The sequence below is a fragment of the Eublepharis macularius genome, chromosome 17, assembly GCF_028583425.1.
Source record: "Eublepharis macularius isolate TG4126 chromosome 17, MPM_Emac_v1.0, whole genome shotgun sequence".
NCBI lineage: Eukaryota > Metazoa > Chordata > Lepidosauria > Squamata > Eublepharidae > Eublepharis > Eublepharis macularius.
In genome coordinates this window covers 31,427,398-31,449,818 of record NC_072806.1, presented here as the reverse complement: position 1 = coordinate 31,449,818, position 22,421 = coordinate 31,427,398, and the positions used below count along the sequence as shown (strand labels likewise).

The window sequence follows — 22,421 nt, the reverse complement described above, 5'->3', positions numbered from 1 at the left end:
GCTTGGCTCAGAGAATTCCACCAGGTTGAGGCCAGGACCGAAAAGGTCCTGGCCCTGGTCAAGGCAAAACAGACCTACTTGGGGCCAGGGACCACCAGTAGATGTTTATCTGCTGAGTGGAGCACCCTCTGGGGAGTACAGGGTGAGAGTCGGTCTGCTAAGGGCTTTAAAGGTCAGAACCAGAACCTTGAACCCGATCTGGAATTCCATCGGGAGCCAGAATTGTTCAGGAGGATATTCCTATAAAGGAAGCAAAACTATTAGACAACTGTTCTCTATTCCCAGCCCCACTGCATGATTTTGTTTCATTAAGAATCTCTGCTGTTAGACAGAATTGTTTTATCGTACTTTGTACGCAGCTCACTGATGGAAAGAACGGTCTTTTGCATACCTGTAATCTGCCCCGCACACTGCGTTATTCAGTTTTGCAAGGAATCTTTGAGGTTAAGAGTCAAATCTTTTAATCATACTTTGTAATTCTCTTACTGGTTGACTGAATAGTTCTTATCATATCTGTGATCTGCCTGGAGTCCCAGCGACTATAAATAAAGGTAACAACCACCACCAATTATTTTACGGGATGAGGTTGGAATCCCTGCCATGATAGTAATCTGTACTTATACCCCAAAGTACAGTTTGCATGATGCAGCAGGGAACAGTTTGCTTCCCCCACCCCTTTTTTCTTGTAAATTCTTTGGGACAGAGACCCTGGGGACATCTGAATGTGGGGCAGCCTGAGAATATAAGGTTGACAGACTCCAGGTAGGACCTGGAGATCTCCAGACAACAGATATCAGCTCTCATGGAGAAAATGGCTGTTTTGAAAGGTGGACTCTATTGCATTAAATCCTGCTGAAGCCCCTCCTCTCCCCAAACTACCCATCTCCAGGCTGCAGCCCCAAATCTCTAGATATTTCCCAACCTGAAGTTGGCACGCCGTAATTGCCATTTTAAAGTGTTGCCTTTGAACGGAAATGGAAGAATTGTTCACCCAATGCCTACGGCAGGCACGTGTTGAACATGAATGAAAAGGGAGGTTAAGGGAGGCTGTGAGCTTGGTGCAGTGAACTCTCAGGTATACTATTGTCCTGGGGGGACCCCTGTACAACTGTGCCCCCCAGGAGCCTTCACCACACTGGACTGAACTGGCATGCTGAAACATTTCCCCATCTTTTTCATTATTAGAGATAATACCAGGGCTTTTTTTCAGCTGGAATGCAGTGGAAGGGAGTTCTGGCACCTCTTGAAAATGGTCTAACCTCCCCTCTGTCTGGAGATCAGGGGGCGGGGCCACCGGCCATGTGACCATTTTCACTGAGGGCGATTTAAACTTAAAAAAAACCCACCCTTGTTCCAGCTGAACCAAAGTGAAGTCATTGCGTGGTCCCGGAAACGTGCGCGCACTTTGCGTGTGCGCATGTGGTACCGGGGCACCACCTCCTGCCAGAAGTTGCCCCCTCTGCTGGCAACCCACTGTTCCACCACCTCTTTTCCCAGAAAAAAAGCCCTGGATAATACTAACTATTAAGATGGGTAGCCCTGTTAGTCTGTCTGTAGCAGCAGAAAAAAGCAAGAGTCACACAGCTTTGGTGAGTCACAACTCACTTCTTCAGGTTGAAGCTGCGACTCACCGAAGCTCCTACCCTCCCACAAATTTTGTTAGTCTTACAGGTGCTACTGGACTCTTGCGCTTTTCTAATACTAACAATAGTAATTATGGTATTGATATTATTGGCTATTATCTGTTATCAGGACTCTTGAAAACTTTATTATTGATCATAATGATAATGAATAGCAGTACTGATAATTTTATTGATCGTTATAGTAGTGACCGACTTACTTTTAGTAATATTGGTGTTGCCGATGACGCTAGGGCGTGATTGCCCCGCCCACTCCCTTGCGTCAGGGCCAGCTCCGCCCAATAGGGCAGGGGATTCCCTCCGGGGGGCGTGCCCTTGGCCGGCCGCCCCGCACGTGGCTGCTGCCTGGCTGCCCGGACGGGGTGGCGGTTGGACGGGGGTTGTTGATCGGAGGGCGCCCCCGTGGAAGGAGGGATCCAGCCGCCGCCCTAGCCTGAGCCCGAGCCGGCGATGGAGGAGCCGGGGGAGGTGGCTGTCCGCCCCTCCTGCTGGAGCCGCTGCGGCCGGAGGCTCCGCCAGCTCGTCCCCATCGGCGCTTGGACCGAGGCCAGAGAGCTCGTCAAGATCGGCGCCCCGGTGGTGAGGAGGGAGGGCAGGGAAGAAGAAACGAGAGAGAGGAGGGGAAAGAAGGAGATCAGGCAAAGGGAGGGAAGGTTACAAAGAAAGAGGAAGGAAACCATGCCTCTGACGAAGAGAGCTGTGGTTCTCAAAAGTTTATGCTACAGTAACGTTGGTTAGTCTTAAAGGTGCTACTAAAGGGATCAAAAAAAGTGGGGAAATTAAGCAGAACGGGTGGAAGGCAGGAAAATAGGAAAGGAATGGGAAGAGCAAGGCAGAGGAGGAGGAAATGCCTTCACATGCCTGAAGAAGTCAGCGGTGCCTTAGGAAAGCGCCTCTGAAATAAATGTTAGTCTTGAAGGTGTCGTTGGACGTTTGTTGTGCAGAGAAAGAGGACAGGAGAGGAAGGGGGACAAGTAGGAGGCAGGAATTTGTGGCAGGAGGAATTGGGAAGGACCCCTCTCTCTCCAAACGTTGGTGGTCAGGCTCTCCCAATAGGTGAGGAGGCAGAGAAACTCGCACCCCAATTACAATGGTGGTGACTGTCATTCGCCAACACGACCCCCAAAATACAGGGCTCTGCATTCTCACCATTCACCCTCCCACAGTTGGGCAACTGAGAAAGTGTGATCTCTTCCGCTCCCCCTGCCAGTTGGATTGAGGATGAGAGAGTCCACTACCACCACCCAACACACTCTATTGGGTATATTCAGATTCTCCAAGTGTGTCGTTTTTGTTCTTCTCTCTCTCCAAGGATGAAAAGCTACCAGAGCGAAATGGAACCTCTAGGTTCCAGAACAGTCTATCTGTGAAAGCAAGAGGGGAGGCCTGTTGTCTTTGCTCTCTGCTTGCCATTCTCCCAGAAGCATCTCCTTGGCTGTCCTGTTGGAAATGGGATGCTGGGCTAGTCGGATTTAGCAGGCGGATTGTGATGTGGGGGTGAACGTGGCAATCGTTCTGCTGGCTTCATAGGTGCGGGGAAAGAGCCTGTGTGGACTTGTCCTCTCTCTGGCCATTTTAATATTGTGTATAAACTCCCCCCTGCCACCAACACAGCAATCGAGTCTGTGCAGCCCCTGCACGTTTCAAGGGAGCAAGCCTTCTGCTTGGAAGTAAGTCCCATTTCATTCAGTGAGGCTTACTCCCAGGAAAGTGTTGGTTGGATTGAACTTGAATGTTTGCATTTCTTAGTAAGTTTATTGGGTGTGCCGCAAAGAATATCTACATTTTCCTAATAGTGTGGCGGGCTTATCTTGGACAGTGAATTTCTCGATTTTGAGAATAGATCCACGAAAGGCCTCAATCCTCTTCTAATTCCCCCAAAATCAGACTGCAAGGAGATGTACAAGTTCACATTTTTCATGTTGTTATAAACTTGAGCTGACTGCTACTAATGGTTTGATGCCTCCCTTCTTCTCCAATACCATTCCAGCCCCAGCATCTTGCTATCTGATAAGAGGAGGAAGTGGTCCAAAGTTTGTGTTTATTCGGGTCCGAAGTCTGGATTCAGTGTTTCTTTATGGTCCATGGGAACATTTTTCTTGGAATAGCAAGGGAGGGGCTGTGGCTCAGTGGAAGAGCCTGTGCTTTGCATGCAGGAGGTGCCAGGTTCAATCCTCAGCACCTCCAGTTAAAAGGACCAGGCAGTAGGTGATGTGAAAGACCTCTGCCTGTGACTTTGGAGAGCAGCTGCCGGTCTGCATAGACAGTGGCTGAATCCATACTTACCGGCACAGCGCTAAGCAGGCAGAGTGAGAGCATCTTTCTGGCGCAATTTATGACATCATCGCACCATGATGCTGCTCTTGTAGTGTGATGATGTCATAAAACGTGCCAGAAAGACGCTTTCACTCCACCTGCTTAGCGCTGTGCCAAGTAAGTGTGGATTCGGCCAATGCTGACCGTGATGGACCAAGAGGTCTGATTCAATATAACATGTTCCTTGTCTGAGGTCATTGCCTGTTCATTTTACATGTAAATTCCTGCACAGTTGTCCAAATCTTAATGAACTTCCTTTGAGAAAAGATCACTTATTATTTCCAGATGTTTGTGAAATCATTAAAATGTCAGTCTTTGTTCTTCCACTGTCATCTGTAATGTTCCGGATTTGCACTTGGCCGTTATTGGATTTCTTGCCTCACGTGCTTGCCAAAGAGTTTTGCAAGTTCATCTCAGAAGATCTAGGACTTACGGACAGTCAGGTCACTCGTAAAGGGAACTGAGGTCTTGCAGAGAGCTCTGCTTTGATCTGCCCATTCAGATTAATTAAAGCTTTAAAAAAAGTTGCAAAGGAATTAAAAAGTACTATGGGTTGTTCTGGCAAGAACAGATTGCTGGACAACTCCAACTTGCTCTCTCTGTGTGTAAAATGTCATCAAGTCATAGCTAACTTATGGCAACCCCAGAGGGTTTTCAAGGCAAGAGATAAGCAGAGGTGGTTTTTCATTGCCATCTTTGCAAAGTGATCCTGGACTTCCTTTGTGGAGCCTCTCATCCAAGTACTAACCAGAACCCTGCTTACCTGCTCAGATCTAACAAGATCAGGCTAGCCTGTGCCCATTCAACTTGCTAAATTCCTTTATTTCATAAGATTTTGTGAACAGAGAAGAGGGAAAACAACACAAACTTGTAAAAGCCTGTGACTGAATTTTTGAAAGCTCAGCTGGAGGGCCCAAAATATCTGAATTAAAAAAAAAAATTAGATGAGCTTTGCCATTGCATTTTCTTCAGCTTGGCGGCATGCCACCCCCTGTACCCCAAATACCCTGTCTAGGGTTTTCTCGGGTCGCTTGAGGATTCGTGCTGACTGATTCTCAGCTGCTCCCAACATCGGTGCCTTCTGGAGCATCCTCAACAAGCTAATTCCCCCCACTTTGGGTTAACTTACAGAGTCCTGTTTTTCTGGATACCTGGGAAGGTCTTTCAATATGGAAAAAAAACCCTGCTTTGTCAGTGGTGACCCTTATTTGTGCTGCTTTCTGGATCCCGAGAGGGAATCAGCCTCTTTTACTGTTTGGTGCCATCACTGCCAGTGCTCTCCCCCCCCCCCCACAACCAAGAAATGTTTTTGAGTTTTGAGTGAGCAACATAAAGCAGCACAAGACAAACCTCTTCTGCACCACCATCCCCTTAGTTAAGCTTCAGGATATTCCTCTTTCGGAAATTCAAGACTGCCCAAAACAGCCTCTCAGCTCTATGAATGTTTCTAGTTTTGCAGCAGTTTGGAATTAAAAAACCCAAACTGTGATTCTCTTGAAATCTGAGAAGCTTCCGCTCTGGAGTCTGGTCTCAAGGCTGCATGTGCTGCCCAGCAGACAGCTCCGTGTCTGCCAATATATGGGCCAAAATATGCCCGGGCCCAGAAAGCTCTTTTGTTCATTGTTCCACCCTGAGCATCCGACCGAGGAGCGGGAAGTTCACCTCTCGGGTAACGCTGCTTGAAACTTTTCAGGGTTGTGCTTTGGATCCAGAGATCTGCCTGCTATCTGTTTCATTCATCTGTCCAGCCCTTCCAAGTTGCTCAGAACAGTACACACGGGTCTCTCTTCTTCCCATTTTATTCTCACAACAGCCCTGTGAGGAAGGTTAGGCTGAGAGAGACTAGCCCAGCATTACCCAATGAGCTTCATAGATGAGGTCCAACCCGACATTGCCCTCGTTCTCCGCCTCCCCCATGCCCTCCTCTGGTCTTGTCTGGCCCATCCACTAGGCACACCTAGGGTGCCAGAGGTGGGGTGGTAGTGCCAGCCAGCCCTGCTGTTGCTGTCTCAGCTGCCCACAGCGTCAGGATCGGCCACACCAAGCGGTAGTACCTCCAGGAGGCACTCCAATGGCCCGGTTACTCATTCCCGCCTCCCCACGGCACAGTAGGGGGTGAGGAGGACAGGCCACATCTTTCCCTAGTGCAGTGGGAGGTGGCAGGGAGGGCAGAATTCATCTCCTCTCATCACTGCAGTGCATCAGGGGGGTTAAGGAAGGTGGGAGCTACTGTTTGTTTTGCTGGAAGAGATTTATGTGCACCATGTAGGAGATTTGCATCTCCCAGACTCTAGTCCGGTATTTTACCCACGATGCCCCTGTGGCCTATGGCCAGGAGTTGGAGCAGGGCTGTAACTCAGTGTCGGAGCACATAGCATGTTTTAATACCATCAGCATATTCTCCTCTGGTTTATACCTGTATCTATTATAATTATCACTCATCTCCCTTCTTGCTTTCCTACATTCGCTATCAAACCACTGAGTGGCATGCCCTCTGGAGGGTCTGGTGTAGCTTTTATTTACCTCATTTATAACCCTATTTATTTCTTGCATCATCTGTTCATACCCATCTAAGCAAATATCCATATTATCTGCAACTAAGAATTTCTGTACGATCCCATTTAGTTGGCCAGAGCCAAATGATTCAGACATCCTAGAGTTTAACCTTTCATTCCATAGCATGCTTTGAAGGCAGAAGGCCTTAGTCGGGATCCCTAGCATCTCCCATTAAAATACGACTGCCCTGCAGGAGGCTTTGAGGAGTTATCTGTCAACGTAGATGATAGTGGGCTATAGAAAGCCTTTGGCCTAAGCTGGGGGGGGGGGCAGTTGCACATGTTTCTGCCCTGCTCTGCAGGGGCCTTCTTGCATGTGCCCCCATGCTTGTTTGTTAAGAATGGGGCAATTGCTTTTCACAGGTGCCTGCTTTCCTCACAGAAGTTGCATTTTTTAAAAGCAACCTTTGATAAGTTTGTTCAAAGCAAATTCTTCCTTGCTCTTGCATGGGTGTATTGCTTCTCCTATATTTTTCCCCTTCCCTCCAGGATCCTTGTTATGGTGAAAGATCATTCCTCCAAATTGGATGATTCATATACCTTTGGCGTTGGGCTTGCACATTCTTTGCTGGTTGGCACCTGTTCAGTTATCTTGGATTTCTTCCTTGAGCAGAAGATTTGCTTTGGAAGATTTTGGTTCAAGGAACTAAGAGCCAAATAAAACTGTGCAGGGAAAAAACCTCTCTGGAAGTCCTTCCTAGACCTTGTACCACAGGGTGGGGCGGCTGAACTGATCCCCTTATGTTAAAAAAACCTTTTTGCATAAGGAAAATGACCTTGCCTTGGTGGGATTGCTGTGGGAATACTGATGTGAGATTGGACGTGGAGTTCAGCTTTCAGAAAATCTGTTTAAAGCAAGTCTCTAGCCCTGGTTGTGAAAAATATGCTTGAAACTGTAAACAAGGATGCCAAAGGGGTGGTTGAATAAGATTTTGAGGGTCATGGGGGAGGATGGTCCAGTGCCTGGTATAGTCCCTCCCTTTACTCTCTTCCAAGATTAGCAAAATCAGAATATCTCATGCAAAAAGCAATTAGAAACAACAGGATTATACAAAACAAGAGGAACTGGGCAAAACTGCATAATTGTATGCATATGGCATACAAACATTTTCCTGGGCTACAGTTTGGCTTGGTACAAAATTGTAATTGGTTTATGCCATGTATACCCTACCCATGCAGTCTGAAGTGGTGTAGCCTTCCTGCAGTCTGAATAAGCTTTTAGTGGGTCAATCTCTTGGGGGGTGGGATCTGAGAAGCTGCTGCAAGACTAGTGTCCACGTGGTTCTACTCAGGCTGTTGTGCATGTCCATGGCACGTAGACTGCCACAATTCTGCCATTCTAGATTGCTCTCTCTTTCTGGTACATGTTCCCATGAAAGTTCTAGACTGCGTGTGGCCACATCATTGCTGCAGCCCAGGGCTTTTTTTCTGGGAAAAGAGGTGGTGGGACTCAGGACCACACTTTGCGTCAGCTGGAACAAGGGGGGAGTTTTTTAAAGTTTAAATTTCCCTTGGTGAAAATGGTCACATGGCCAGTGGCCCCGCCCCCTGATCTCCAGACAGAGGGAGTTGAGATTGCCCTCTGCAGCACGGAGGGAAATCTCAACTCCCCTCTATGTATTGTCGAAGGCTTTCACGGCCGGAGAACGGTGGTTGTTGTGGGTTTTCCGGGCTGTATTGCCGTGGTCTTGGCATTGTAGTTCCTGACGTTTCGCCAGCAGCTGTGGCTGGCATCTTCAGAGGTGTAGCACCAAAAGACAGAGATCTCTCAGTGTCACAGTGTGGAAAAGATGTAGGTCATGTAGGTCAACTCCCCTCTGTCTGGAGGTCAGGGGGCGGGGCCACCGGCCATGTGACCATTTTCAAGAGTTGCCGGAACTCCGTTCCACCGCATTCCAGCTGAAAAAAAGCCCTGCTGCAGCCCTTTCTAAGATGGTCTGAGCAATCCAAGGACTTGCCTCAGCCTGGAACTGGGGTAACAATGACTCACTTCACTTCTCCTCTGCAGTTTCTGGCACAGCTTTTGGGGTTCTTGATCAGCGTGGTGAGCTCCATCTTCTGTGGCCACCTGGGAAAAGCCGAGCTGGACTCTGTGACCCTCGCTGTATCAGTACGTATAGAATTACTGCCTTGAAAAATGTTATGGTTTTAATGTGAGAGTAATCTCTGTGCACTCCTGTTGAGTCAGGGCGGCTAGAAGTCTTTAAAAATATTAAATATACCCGGGATTTGGATGATTATTTTGGATTGAAGTGTATAAATATAATCCAGCTCTTGCCTCCTCCATCCTTGGGCTGCCTGCCTCCACAATTCTCCGACATCCTCCAAAGCTCCCAGCCCTTCTTGGCCCTATGTGGGATTCTGTTTGCAGCTTTTTACTTCTCTGCCCTCGTTGGTTATTCCCCTTTTCAAGTTTTTGTCTTCTCATACATGTGAGCATTGCCCTTGACCAGGTTGACCTTCCTGGATAGGAATAGCTGCTCTGATAGCTTTGTAAACACACTGTGACTTACCACTGGCAGCTGGAACGTGTTTGAGCATTCTGTGTCAACATGTTATCACAGTCAGACAGTGGTCAGAATTTTAGCATTGAACGCATGACTAGAACAATCCACTGCTATCAAGAAGCTTGTGTTACCAAACATTTGCCTGAATTCAATTGCTGCTAGAAGATTTTTAAGCTAGGACTTCGGTGGACTTGCTGGAGATGGCATTTCAAAGCCCAGAGGTAGACTACTGAGCAGGGCTTTTTTTCAGCTGGAACGGAGTTCCGGCACCTCTTGAAAATGATCACATGGCTGGTGGCCCCGCCCCCATATCTCTAGACAGAGGGGAATTTAGATTGCTCTCTGCACTGCAATCTAACTCCCCTCTGTCTGGAGATCAGGGGGCGGGGCCACCAGCCATGTGACCATTTTCTCCGAAGGCAACCCACTGAGTTCTACCACCTCTTTACCCAGGAAAAAAAGCCCTGCTACTGAGCATGCCTTGGCATACATGTGGCACAACAAATGGGTTGCCAGTGCTATTTGATTTATGCACTTTTGCACTTTGCACATTGATAAATTTGTGAAATAAGTATACAATTGCCTTTTGATCGTACTACTCCCGGAATTGTTTTTCTCCTGTTCTGTTATCCAGATGGTCTCCCGTTGTTGCTTAGTGCTATTTGGAAGGCAATCCTGCTTTGGCTGCCCAGCTGTAGGTGGGATTGGGTGCTGTGGGGGGCACCTTCTAAGGCTGTGTCCTCCAGCTTCTGGAGAGGCAGTCTAAAAGACACCTGGAATGGATTTGCAGGCCATTTTTCTTTTTCTGCCCCCTAAAATAAGGCTTTGTTTCCCTGGGCATCTGCCCTTCTAGGTTATCAACGTGATTGGGATTTCGATCGGCACTGGGCTGGCATCAGTGTGTGACACCCTCATGTCACAGGTACTCTGGGCCTTTTTGCCTTGATGGGGAAATGGGATGTGGTGTTGCGCTGCACCAGAACTCGTTGCTTTTAGTTTCAATGGATTGTCCTGGAGCTTGATTACGTATTAAGGCTTGAAAGTAGGTCGAGGTTTTGGATCTGTGAGGGCCAGTGGGGTGGTTGGGTGTTAATGCACGCCCAGAGGTCCATAGCGCTTCCCCCACAGGGTGTCTGTGTTGGTGGAGGCCGCTGTGCAGGATGCTGAGATTAATTTTGCCCCCAATTCCAAGCCTTTGTTCCTCCCACTCCCATCCCCTCTGAGCGAAGGCTAGCCGAGCTTAGCTGGTCTTTGTGGCTGTTCCGGGTGGAAGAAACAGCCTGACCCTCCATTTTCTGTTTTGCTCAGACCTACGGGAGCAAAAACGTAAAGCGCGTGGGGACCATCCTGCAGCGGGGCATCCTCATCCTGCTCCTTTTCTGCTTTCCCTGTTGGGCTGTCTTCGTCAACACCGAACGGATCCTGCTGTTCTTCAAGCAGGACCCAGAAGTGTCCAGGTCAGACCTTGCATGACTGATGGGGGTTTGTTGGCTCTCCGGCCTCTCTGAGAGCGCCGAGGTCTGGGGGTGGCACGTTTGGTCCCTGGCAGAGTTTGCGGGAAATGAATTCACCTCCCCGCTTTACGCATTTCTGTGCTGGTTTGCTTACTGAATGGCTTTTTTTTTTTTGAAAATTTTTTTATTGGGTTAGAATCCGTTATTTTTACATTTACATTCAATTTTCCCCAAATTTTTCATTTCTAACCCCCTCCCTTTCCCCCCCTTTTGTTGACTTCCAACAGCTTTCCAACCCTTTGTCCCTTTTCCCTTACTTCTATTAAATTCCTCTATCTAAAACAAATATATATTCTCCATTATACTAAGCAGTACATCCTTAACTACTTTTCTTATAATATACCCAAACTGTAAATCTTTGTTTCCATCTTAGATAAACAATTTATCCCATTTTCCAATTTTAAATATTTCTATATATCATAAACCATAAAAATCTTACACATTTAAATCAAACAATTTGACTTATTCTCTATATATTACTCATTCTATCTTTTTATGGTAATTCTATATAACTCTCGTCACATAGTCAATCAATTTGACTCGTCTGTATATTCAGTTTGGTGCATTATACAAATCTTATCAAAGAAAGAAAATATTGTTGGTTACTCAATCCTTATATTTAATCCTTATCATTAATTATTTTCTATCAATATTCTATTTATTAACCTATATATATCTATACATATATCAATCTGTTAGTCTAACTGCTTATAAATTCACATTTATCTCTCCCCCCCCCGGTAAAGTCACCCCCCTCTACATTTTATTATACTTCAGTAGTTCTCAAACTGCCACAGTTTTCCTCCCACCTCCCATTTCTTCTCCAGATATTGTTTCAGCTTCTCCCAGTCTGTGTTAAACTGCCCTGAGTCCAGATTTCTCAGTTTTCTTGTCATCTTGTCCATTTCTGCCATGTACAGCAATTTATAGATCCAATCTTCAATAGTTGGCACTTCTTGTACTTTCCATTTTTGCGCATACAAAAGTCTGGCTGCTGCCGTCATATAAAATATCAACGTCCTATGATGGGCTGGAATTCCCTCCATTCCCAAGTTTAGTAGCAGGAGTTCTGGGTTCTTATTTATTTGAAATTGTAGAATTTCACTCATTTCTCTTATTATTTCCCCCCAGTACTGCCTAGCTACCTCACACGACCACCACATATGATAGAGGGAGCCCTCATGCTTCCTACATTTCCAGCATTTATTAGAAATGTTCAAATTCCCTAGCGCAATCTTCTTTGGTGTCATGTACCAACGATAGATCATTTTGTAGATATTCTCTTTAATATTTGTACATGTCGTTGTCTTCATTGTAGTCTTCCACAAGTATTCCCATGCCTCCATTGTTATCTCTTTGTTAAAATTTATAGCCCATTTCACCATTTGTGTTTTAACTATCTCATCCTCAGTATACCATTTCAACAGTACTTGGTATACCTTGGATATTCTTTTCTTGTCCTCTTTAAGAAGGGTCTGCTCTAGTTCCGAATTCTCTATTCGTATACCTCCCTTTACAGAGTCCGAGTTATACAAATCTCTGATCTGTCTATACTGGAACCAATCGTAGTTCGGTGATAGTTCCTCTTGCGTCTTTATTCTAAGTTTAGATGCTTCTATTTTAGTTATTTCTTTGTAAGTTAAACATTGTCGTTCGTTATCAACAGCTCTCGGGTCTATCACCTCATATGGAACCACCCACCAAGGAGTTCCTTCTTGTAGGTAAATTCTGTACTTCTTCCAGATTGTGTATAAACTTCTCCGTACAAAATGGTGCAGGAACATCGAGTTGACCTTTACTTTGTCATGCCATAGGTATGCATGCCATCCAAATATTTTTTTATATCCCTCTAGGGCTAATAGTTTCTTGTTCTTTAATGTCATCCACTCTTTCAGCCAAACTAGGCAGATTGCATCGTGGTAAAGTCTCAGGTTGGGCAGTTGCATTCCGCCTCTTTCCTTTGCATCTTGTAAAACTTTCATTTTCACTCGAGGCTTCTTGCCTGCCCATACAAAATCTGATATTTTCCTCTGCCATTTTTCAAATTGTTTAGAGTCTCTGATGATTGGTATTGTCTGTAGCAAAAACATCACTCTTGGTAACACATTCATTTTAACTGCTGCAATCCTACCCAACCATGACAGATTGAGCCTATTCCATTTAATCAAGTCTCTCTCAATCTGAGTCCATAGTTTTTCATAGTTATTCTTGAACAAATCTATATTCTTTGCAGTCAGTTCAATTCCCAAATATTTCACCTTACTTGTTACCTCACAGTCCATTGTTTCCATTAACAATTGTTGTTTCTGCTTAGTCATATTTTTGCATAGTATCTTTGACTTCTTTTTGTTAATAAAGAAACCTGCCAAATCTCCAATGGCTTTCAAGTTCCTAGTCCCTTGGAGGCTGTCTGAATGCAGAGATGTGAGAAAATGTGAAAATGCTCTGCTGAGGCACCCAGATTCTGGGCTGTAAAAGCAGAGATACATGGCCTTATAATGTGCTGGCACGCTCACTCCCCCTCTGTGAGACAGATTTTCCCTCCAAAACCGATGAGTTTTTTTGTTGGTGCTTCGAAGCCTCGGGTAGCGTGTATCTGGGTGTAACTTAGAATTCCTTTTGTCCCACGCTTAAAAGTATGGGACAAAAGTATGGGACAATTTTAAGTATGGGACAAAAGGAATTCTAAGTTACGCCCAGATACACGCTATATATATCTGGCTTATATCTCAGCCCTAAATTAAATAGAGAAAAAGCAGAAGCCCACATCTTCTTTAACATAAAATGGCACTAGAGGCTAAGTTAAGTTCAAAAAGATAACATCAGGTTTATTCAACAGGCAGGATTGGTATGTAAGTAGGCAGAGAAAGAAAAACTGAGGTAAATGTTGTTTATTGAACAGAGTACTTCACAAGCATTCAGCATAATAGTCTTCTTAAAGCTTATCTTCAGTAGTTATGGATCTTATATGTGAGAGGTTGGTAGTTACAGACTTAGGTTACTTAAAGCAAAGTTCCTCCAGAGATTTCACTTCACAGCTTAGGTGTACAGACTTTTTACACAGCATGCTTTTCCTTTTATTGCACACCCAGGGTACTCCACACAGTCCAAACTCTCTTTCCAGACACTGGACAGGAATTATTCTTCTACTAAAAAGCCAAACTAGAGGAGACGAATTAGATGAGGTCATGCGAGTGTCTAGAATCATGTCTGTTCCTTGCTGCCCGTGTCCATTTTACTCCTGATGAACATGTGTCCTGTACCCCCAGTCCGTGCATGTGTCGGGTAACTGGTGTAGTTGCGGTTGCAAGTATCCATAGTCATAATCAGCGAGTCACCATTGCAGAGTGTCGATTTTGAGCAGCTTTTGCTTCCCTCTCCCCTCTTTCTGCCCTTAGATCCGGCTTACACTCAAACTGTTTTGCTTTTAATCTGGATAGGGGTGGTATTTTGCAAGCAAAATCCACCAAATTGGCTGGGGAGCTAGTCCTCACTGTCCTCTAAAGACCTCCCAAGTTTCAGAGAGTTTGAACCCTGGGAAAGGCATGATCCATGGGTCCCCCTCCTTCCTGTCATTTTCTCTTAACAGTAGGAAAAACTGGAGTGGCTGCTGGCAGCTACTTTGAAGGGCTACAAACTGACCTTCCCAATGTCCAAAACCCACCAAATTTGCAAGGGAGCTAGTCCTCACTGTCCTCTAAAGACCTCTCAAGTTTCAGAGAGCTTGAAACCCGGGAAAGGCATGATCCATGGTCCCCCCCCGCTTCCTGTCCCTTTAATAGTAAACACTGGAGTGGCTGCTGGCAGCTACTTTGAGGGGCTTCAAACTGACCTCTCCAAGGTCCACTCTCCCTGAAACTTGGAGGATCTTTAGAGGACAGTTAGCAGTTGGTCCCCTGAAAATTTTGTAGATTTATTTTGCAAAATGCCACCCCCATCCCCCTGGATAGCCCCCATAGTTTCTCTGTAGATAATAATGGAGATCGGAGGTGGCTGAGGACAAACCGGCAGGAAAGAGTTGTTTCTGGGTGACAGCAAGAAACCCTGCTGTGGCTTCTGACATGGGGATTGCCCACCCACCTTTGCATAGATGCCCCCCCTTCCTAGCAGGCCAAGATGCAAGATCTCCGCAGAGGTATGGAAGCCCCATTTTCAGCCCCCTCCCCACAGGAAACCCCGCGGGTTTCCTCCCTCCCCATATGTCCAATTGAGTAAACAAGTCTTCCTCTCAGGAAAGCTGCGGAGGAAGGTTTGAGCATGCGCAAAGAGAAGGTGCATCATGAGATACTGTCGGCTGGGAGGAATGAGGAAGAAACACATGCAAATCCAAGCACAGGATCGAGTGCAGTGTAGCCGCATTGTGCGAGTGAACAGGAAAGCAAGGGGGAAACACACATAAGTGCATTCACGTGTCATACACGTGTAATTTGTCTCGTGTAGTTTGGCTCTAAAGACATAACCCTGTCCTTTCGGCTGAAGGGGAGTCCCGTTACTACCCACTTCCTCTACCAACCACACGCTCCCAGTTCTATCTTGTCTGAATAAAATCAGTGCTGGCTTTCCCACTTTAGTTCATCAACTAAAAGCTGTCCCAGTTAGGGCCAACTTTCCCCCTCCTTTTCCTCACACAGAGGAATCTCCGTCTGACCTCCCTGGTCAGACTCCTGAGTCCTGACTCCTGTTAATCCTGTCAGCACCAATTTGTTACCTTCTCACAGAGGCGGGGAGCTGGGGGAAGAGCAGCATGTCAATTATCCTCCCTTCAGGAAGTTGTTTTAATTCTTTGCCTCCCACTCCCTGGATGCAACTTTTGGCTATCCTTGCATTTAAAACCTATTCCGTCACAGGCCTTGTGTGAATTAAGCAACCTTAGTTCAGTTAATTTTACTTCTTATGACAGGTCAGAAGACCATGTTGGAGGCCACCAACCTCTCCTCTGGTTCTCATTGGGCACCATTGCACATTCCCTGTCAGAGCTATCCTTGTAATGCGAAGGGCTAGGAGCTTGTTCTTTTTTCAGCAAATGAAAGCTGAGATTTCATCTCGCACAGCCCAGTCTGTATGTTTCTCCCCTATCCTCAGCCCTCTTTTCTCCCTCACCTGCTCCCGCCTTTAGGCCTTTTCTTCCTGTCCACTCCCTATGCCTGGAGTAACATCTCCCTCTATCTGTCGAGGCCCTTCAAAACCTTCCTTGGAATCTTTCCTTGGCTCCTTCAAACGGGAAAGGAGAAAAAAAAACAGCCATTCCCTAACTTTTAAATGAAGAATAGTCCTTTGTTGGAAGATTGAGCCAAAATGCTTTTATCATCTCAGATGGACCCTCCCTATGCAGGGGCAGTCTACCTCTAAGTACCAGCTGTGTGGGATGAGCAAAATGTCTCTGCTGCGCTTGTGACCTTTCAGAGGCGTCCAGCTGCCTCTGGTGACAGTCTGCTGGGCTTAAGGGGAACTTGTGTGTCTGATTCAGCCCAGACTGGACCAAAGAATAAAACTTCTGTTCTCTTGTTTTACAGGCTTACTCAAGTTTATGTAATGATATTTATTCCCGCTCTTCCGGTAAGTTCTCTCCCCTCATCCACCAGGGTGAATTTTTCGTTTTGTTTCACGCAGTAATGAAACATTAAGAGTTTTGAAATCTGCTGTCCTGGGAGACACATTTGTTTGCATCTGTCGCTTTTGTGGAGTTGTGAAAGGTTTTTGAGTCCTGCAAGGGAGAAAATTGTAAATGGGAGGGAACCACCTCTGTGTTTTGCAGAGGATTCTGGGGGAAATTCTTGGGCTTGCAAGTCTTTTGTGCTGGGCACTGGCTGGACCTCAAGGTAGCTTTGGAGAAATGTAAGCGTGCGAGCCGGAACTCCCTGTATGGTCCTTCGTGGCTGGGCGTTTGGTCAGGGCCAGCTGCGTTTTGGGAGATCGGTTGCTATCAGAGACAACGGGCACATGCTCAGGGCTTTTTTTTCTGGGAAAAGAGGTGGGGGAACTCAGTGGGTTGCCCTCGGAGAAAATGGTCACATGGCTGGTGGCCCCGCCCCCCGATCTCCAGACAGAGGGGAGTTTAGATTGCCCTCTGAGCAGCTCAGCGGCACGGAGGGCGATCTAAACTCCCCTCTGTCCGGAGATCAGGGGGCGGGGCCACCAGCCATGTGACCATTTTCAAGAGGTTCTGGAACTCCGTTCCACTGCGTTCCAGCTGAAAAAAGCCCTGCACATGCTTATGGTCATGTGTCAGCTCAGGGTTGTCACTGATGTGTGTGTGGGGAAGGGGGCAAAGCCTAAGCACAATATAAAGAAGTCTTCTTGTCAGAGTTGTGTGACTTGGCATTTAAGGGAACGGCTGGGTGAGGAGTGGGGGGAGGAGAAGAGGGGTACATGGGATGCCAGGAAAGCGGGTGACCTCTGCCATGAAGGGGATCCAAGGGCTGAAGCATTCTACCAACCCCTGCTGGGCTGTTGGGGCATCTGCCAAGAAACAGGCGCCCTTCGATTTCACCTGGACAGCACAGCATCCGAGGAAGGAGGGCCTGGCAACGGACTGCCCCGCTCAAGCCACCAGAGCCCAGTTAAAGCTACGGGAGGGACTCTCCGCATCGCCATTCACCCCAACCAGGGAGTGCACGGGGGCTTATGGTGACACCCTGCAATGCTGAGGCCATTGTCAAATCTAATTTGGTTTGTTTTTCTGCAGGCAGCATTCATCTACCAGTTACAGACGAGATATCTGCAAAGCCAGGTGAGGTCTCTGTCTGCTGATGCAGGGCGCTGAGGACTGGAGGGGGGGGTGGGATGCAGCAGTCGGGGAGCGTATTGGAGGGGTCGGCCAGTGGAAGATTCAGACTTTAATTTTTTAAATGTCACTCTTTATTTTAAGTTTATCATATAACAACAACAATAAGAAAAGAAAAAAAAATCAACAGTAATATTTAAACATTTCCTTCCTCCCTCCCTTCCTTCCTTCCTTATGTCATTTATAGTCCGCCTTTCTCATGGAGACTCAAGACGGATTACACATTGTGAGATTAGTACAGTCAATATCAGGAACATTTCCATAAACAATGCCATAGGAAAAATAGACACAAGTTCACAAAGAGAGAGCATTAGCAAGAATCCAGTACAACATAGCGATAAAGTCTGCGGTTCCCAACTCATTAGCGGATCATCTGAGACCCCCTCCTTACAATACAGCCCTCCTATCTGAGTAAAAAAGCCTTTTTTGAATAATTTGGTTTTGCATTGTTTGCGGAAAGCCAGGAGAGTAGGGGCTCTCCTGACCTCCTCAGGCAGGCTGTTCCACAGAGAAAGCCTGTGTACGGGCTGTTGTTGATTTCGTCCACGTGGCAGGTGGCACCTGCAGGAGACCCTGTTTGGATGAGCGAAGCTGCTGTGGAGGAGCATGGGGGAAGGTGGTCCTGTAGGTATGCCGGACCAAGGCCTTGAAGAGCTTTGTAAGCGATAACTAATAACTTGAACTGTTACCATAGCATGGATCCAGGTGGCCAGATTGGCTGTCAAGGTAAGAAACCGTTTTCCAGGCGAGGGGGAGGTTGTAGAAAGCATTTTTTGTGGCTGCCTTAACTTGTTTTTCTAGTAATAGCGCTGGATCCAGTATAATCCCTAGGCTCTTAACCGAGTCTGCAAGGGTCAGACGAATTCCATCGAAAGTGGGGAGTACAATATACTTCAGGATCTCTGCCTTCCCAACAAGCATCCGTCTTGTCTGGGTTCAATTTCAATTTGTTTTCAGCCATTTCTCCACAGCTGTCAGGCAGTGATCTAAGATTGCTACTGAATCTTGCGGGGACCTGGATAGCAAGATACAGAGTTGGGTGTCATCTGCAAATTGATGACATCCCACTCCGTAGCTGCGAATGAGTTCTCCTAAAGGCTTTACATAGAGGTTGAGTAACATTGGGGGGGTGGGGGTAAGATTGCACCCCTCGGAAACCTGCAAGATAGCTCCCATTCTGGAGATAGCTGATCTCCGACAGCAACCCTTTGAGTCCATTCCATGAGAAATGATTTAAACCAGTCCAAGGCACATCCTTTGATGCCCACTTCTGTCTCTAGACACCTCAATAGGATGGCATGGTCTACTGTGTCAAAGGTTGCAGATAGATCTAGGAGGAGCAATAAGGAGGCGTGGCCTTTGTCTATGTTCAGACAGAGATCATCTACTAACACTACTAGTGCTGTTTCTGTCCCATGCCCTGGTCTGAATCCAGACTGGAAAGGGTCTAGAGTTATCTAAGAAAGTCTGGAGTTGGTCAGCGACTGCTCTCTCGATCACTTTGTCCGCAAAGGGCAGATTAGAGACTGTGTGACAGCATAACAAATACAGAAAAATATGGTCAAGATAAGTTCCAATGGTTGGTCTGTTGTGCATTAATACTTTTTACAGACATTATACGGTATATCATATTCACTTAGAAATACTTAATAAATTCATATCAAATTATAGTTTGGTCGGCATCGTTTGCTTCACGGTGCTCCCCTCTCCACATTTTCAGAAAAGGCAGCCATCTATTTAGAAAATCAGCAGAGTAAGATAAGATATTTACTACTTTTAAGTTGCAAAGATATTTTATCTAAGATTAAGAGGTTCCGCACCTCATACCGCTGCCCAATACTTTTTTTCCAGTATGAGGCAGTCAGAAATTTTGCTGTCAGTATCAGGTACTTAAATTCTTAACAGATATTCTGGGTGCTGACAAGCAGTGACCTTTCTGTGAGAGAAGTGGTTGTTCAGTTTGGCTGAGAGAAAAACCGCAGCCAGGGCTGAGGGCAGAGTTTTCCAGGATCTGATAAGGTAGTCTTCTCTCCTCTCCCCTCACCAAAAAACTGGCGTCATGCTCTGTTCTTCCACCTGAAAAGGCTAACTTCTTGCAGTCTTCATTTGTTCTTGGAGGAGCCTACTTCTTGTGTCTCTGCATGAGTTACTGAGCAGTGATGCATGCAGAGCTGCGATGGGCAGCCTCCTCTGAGAGGAAAGAGATTTTGCAGCATCAGGAGTACACAGATGTGGCAGAAGGTCTAAGAAGAAGGAAGCAAGGCTACTCATTCAGAGAGACAATGGGTCTGCTCTTTTGTGCACAGCACTGAATGAAAAGCTGGATTTTCATCTAGTCAAAAAAGAATCCATCAGCGCCCTGATCGTGGTTGAATGCATTTGTATCGGAGCTTTTAAAAATAGCTGCTAATCAAGAAGCATATGAAGGGATGGGTCTGGAAAGCAGTGTAAAATGAGTGTCACAAGTCATGTACTATATTGACAGTGGCTGAAATTAACTTTGGACTGTTTACGTTTTTGGCTTGAAATAGTTTAAATAGGTGTCCAAGGTGGTAAGTAAATGCAGGGCTTTTTTTCAGCTGGAACGCGGGGGAACGGAGTTCCGGAACCTCTTGAAAATAGTCACATGGCTGGTGGCCCCGCCCCCTGATCTCCAGACAGAGAGGAGTTGAGATTGCCCTCTGCTCCAGTGGCATGAAGGGCAATCTCAACTCCCCTTTGTCTGGAGATCAGGGGGCGGGGCCACCAGCCATGTGACCATTTTCTTCAAGGGCAACCCGCTGAGTTCCACCACCTCTTTTCCCAGAAAAAAAGCCCTGAGTAAAAGGACAACGGGGTGGCTTGCTCCGGCTTATTGGGGGCAGCCAGGCAGGCAGAACGGGGCCCATGCAGTTTCTGGTGGGCTCTCACTTTGCAGCATGACCCAGTACAGCAAATTCAGCTGCCAAATTCTGTGTTGGGGCAGAGGGATAAGAAGGAAAACAGATATGACACTTCTCAGACTTCAGCAACTGCACCCCCAATGTCCAGAAGTTATTCCGCCTGTAGAATCAGCCCTCTGCCTTGGCACAGGAGATGCAGTACGGCCTCTCCTGCAGGCTGTGTCACTTGCGGCTGTTTCTCCTTTGTCTCCCCACATCCCAGGCAATCCTCCTGCCCCAGGTGGTGACAGGCATGGCAGCCAACGTCTTGAATGTGATCATGAACGTCATCTTCCTTTACACTTTCAAGCTGGGCGTGGTGTAAGTAGAAAGATTTCCTCTACCTTTTCACCCCCACAACTGGGGGATGGAGCGGTTCTCTTGGAGTTCATCGGGCCAGAAGAAAAGGGCCTTGCAAAACCTGCACAGAATCCTTGACGTAGGCAGGGAGCGGGCAGGTTCACACAGGGGTGGAGAACCTGCCAGAGGTGATGGACTCAGTGAGATGGGGGCAGACCCAGGTCACGGCCAAGCAGACGGAGATCTTGCTGAAAGTCCTTAGGTCAATTTCCATATGGCAGATTCCAAAAGGTAGCCTACTCTGTTTCAGTTAAAATTTATTGAAACAGTCCAACATATTGATGGTTGTGGGTTTTCCGGGCTATATTGCCGTGGTCTTGGCATTGTAGTTCCTGTCCTTTCTCCAGCAGCTGTGGCTGGCATCTTCAGAGGTGTAGCACCAAAAGACTTTGGTGCTACATCTCTGAAGATGCCAGCCACAGCTGCTGGCGAAACGTCAGGAACTACAATGCCAAGACCACGGCAGTACAGCCCGGAAAACCCACAACCATCGTTCTCCGGCCGTGAAAGCCTTCGACAATACATAGTCCAACATATTCTCTCTTCTTGTCACTCTTATGCAAATATTCCTTTGAAGTATCTTGACCCTATTGGAAATAAGATGGGTCTGTCTGATCACATTAAAGCCCGATATATCTTGAAGGACGTCTTTCCTGGCGCAACTGAGAAGGTTGCTTCGTTTCTCTAATACACCATTAAGATTCGTCAGGATAAGACACAGTGATGATCGGATGCTATATTTAAATATATTTTATCTGTACAAGTATTTATTTTCTTATAGTAACAATCCTGCAATTTGTACTAGCCTATCTTTTATGCTATTATGCCATTAAAGGGATTGAGTGATTGACTGAGCAATCTCCACCGTTTCCAGTTAAACCTGCCATGAGCCAAGACAAAAGAGAGGGTACTAATGTTTTAAATAAATAAATAAAGGGATTCAGGTGTTGGGCAAGGCCTTTCCCTGCCAGAGACTTTAGAGAGCAACTGATGATCAGAGGGGTCAATACTGGCCTCAGGATAAGGCAGTATCAGAAGTTCAAGAGCAAATAAGGTACAGTTTTGCTGACTGGTGTTCATAGCAAGAAGGGCCATAACTCAGCAACCGAGTGTCAGCTTTGAATGCCAAAGGTCCCCGGCCCAGTCCTTGGCGACTCCAGTTCCAGAATCTTGAGCAGCTGGCGTGGAGGAAACTCTTTGGCCCCAGAAAGTTGCTGCCAGTCAGAGCAGGCAACCCATGGCTAAGTGAATCCACCTTACCCCACTGGCCTGCCTGCACATTCAGGCCGCGCTCCTTGCTTGTTTACCCGAAAGTGAAACCAGTCTGCAAGGTGGACACTGTGTCAATGCCAACCCTTGCCACTGTCTCCTGTACTCTGTCTAGATTTATCTCTGTGTGTCCCCGTTAGCTTCAGGGTTTTTTTTTTTTTTAATGTTGAGCTTTGCGCTCTCATGCTTGCAGAGAGAATGGCAAATGAGATGGCACAAATACCAAATGGAAAGAAGCCACTGTTCATTTTCCTCTCTTTGTCTGTCTTTCTGGCTCCTCCTGCAGCGGGTCTGCCTGGGCCAACACGCTCTCCCAGAACACGCAAACTCTGCTCCTCTTCTTCTATGTGTGGTGGAAAAAGATCCACAAAGAGACCTGGGGAGGTAAGGTGAATGTGGTGGTTTTTGCAGCTTCTGGAGAGGGCAGTGAAGAGGGACAGGAAGACAGCACGCCTGGAGCCTAGCAGCATTGCTGGCCAGCTAGCCGTCTTCCTCCTGATCCCTTTTCCTCCAAGGAAGTGGGTCTGGCCTACTTTGCTGGGCTGTTGTGAGGAT

The 22,421-nt window shown here is 46.7% G+C and overlaps 1 protein-coding gene across 1 annotated transcript in view; it reads left to right on the top strand.

The window, feature by feature from the left end:
• Positions 1-1,998: 1,998 nt before the first annotated feature.
• Positions 1,999-22,421, top strand: part of SLC47A1 (solute carrier family 47 member 1) — a 37,966-nt gene continuing 17,543 nt past the window's right edge. Inside the window, exons 1-8 of the mRNA XM_055001547.1 lie at positions 1,999-2,219; positions 8,520-8,621; positions 9,872-9,940; positions 10,327-10,475; positions 16,046-16,088; positions 17,218-17,262; positions 20,461-20,558; positions 22,153-22,250. Of these exons, the coding sequence (XP_054857522.1) occupies positions 2,091-2,219; positions 8,520-8,621; positions 9,872-9,940; positions 10,327-10,475; positions 16,046-16,088; positions 17,218-17,262; positions 20,461-20,558; positions 22,153-22,250 (733 nt within the window). The 5' untranslated portion in view covers positions 1,999-2,090. The remainder of the gene's footprint in view (positions 2,220-8,519; positions 8,622-9,871; positions 9,941-10,326; positions 10,476-16,045; positions 16,089-17,217; positions 17,263-20,460; positions 20,559-22,152; positions 22,251-22,421) is intronic.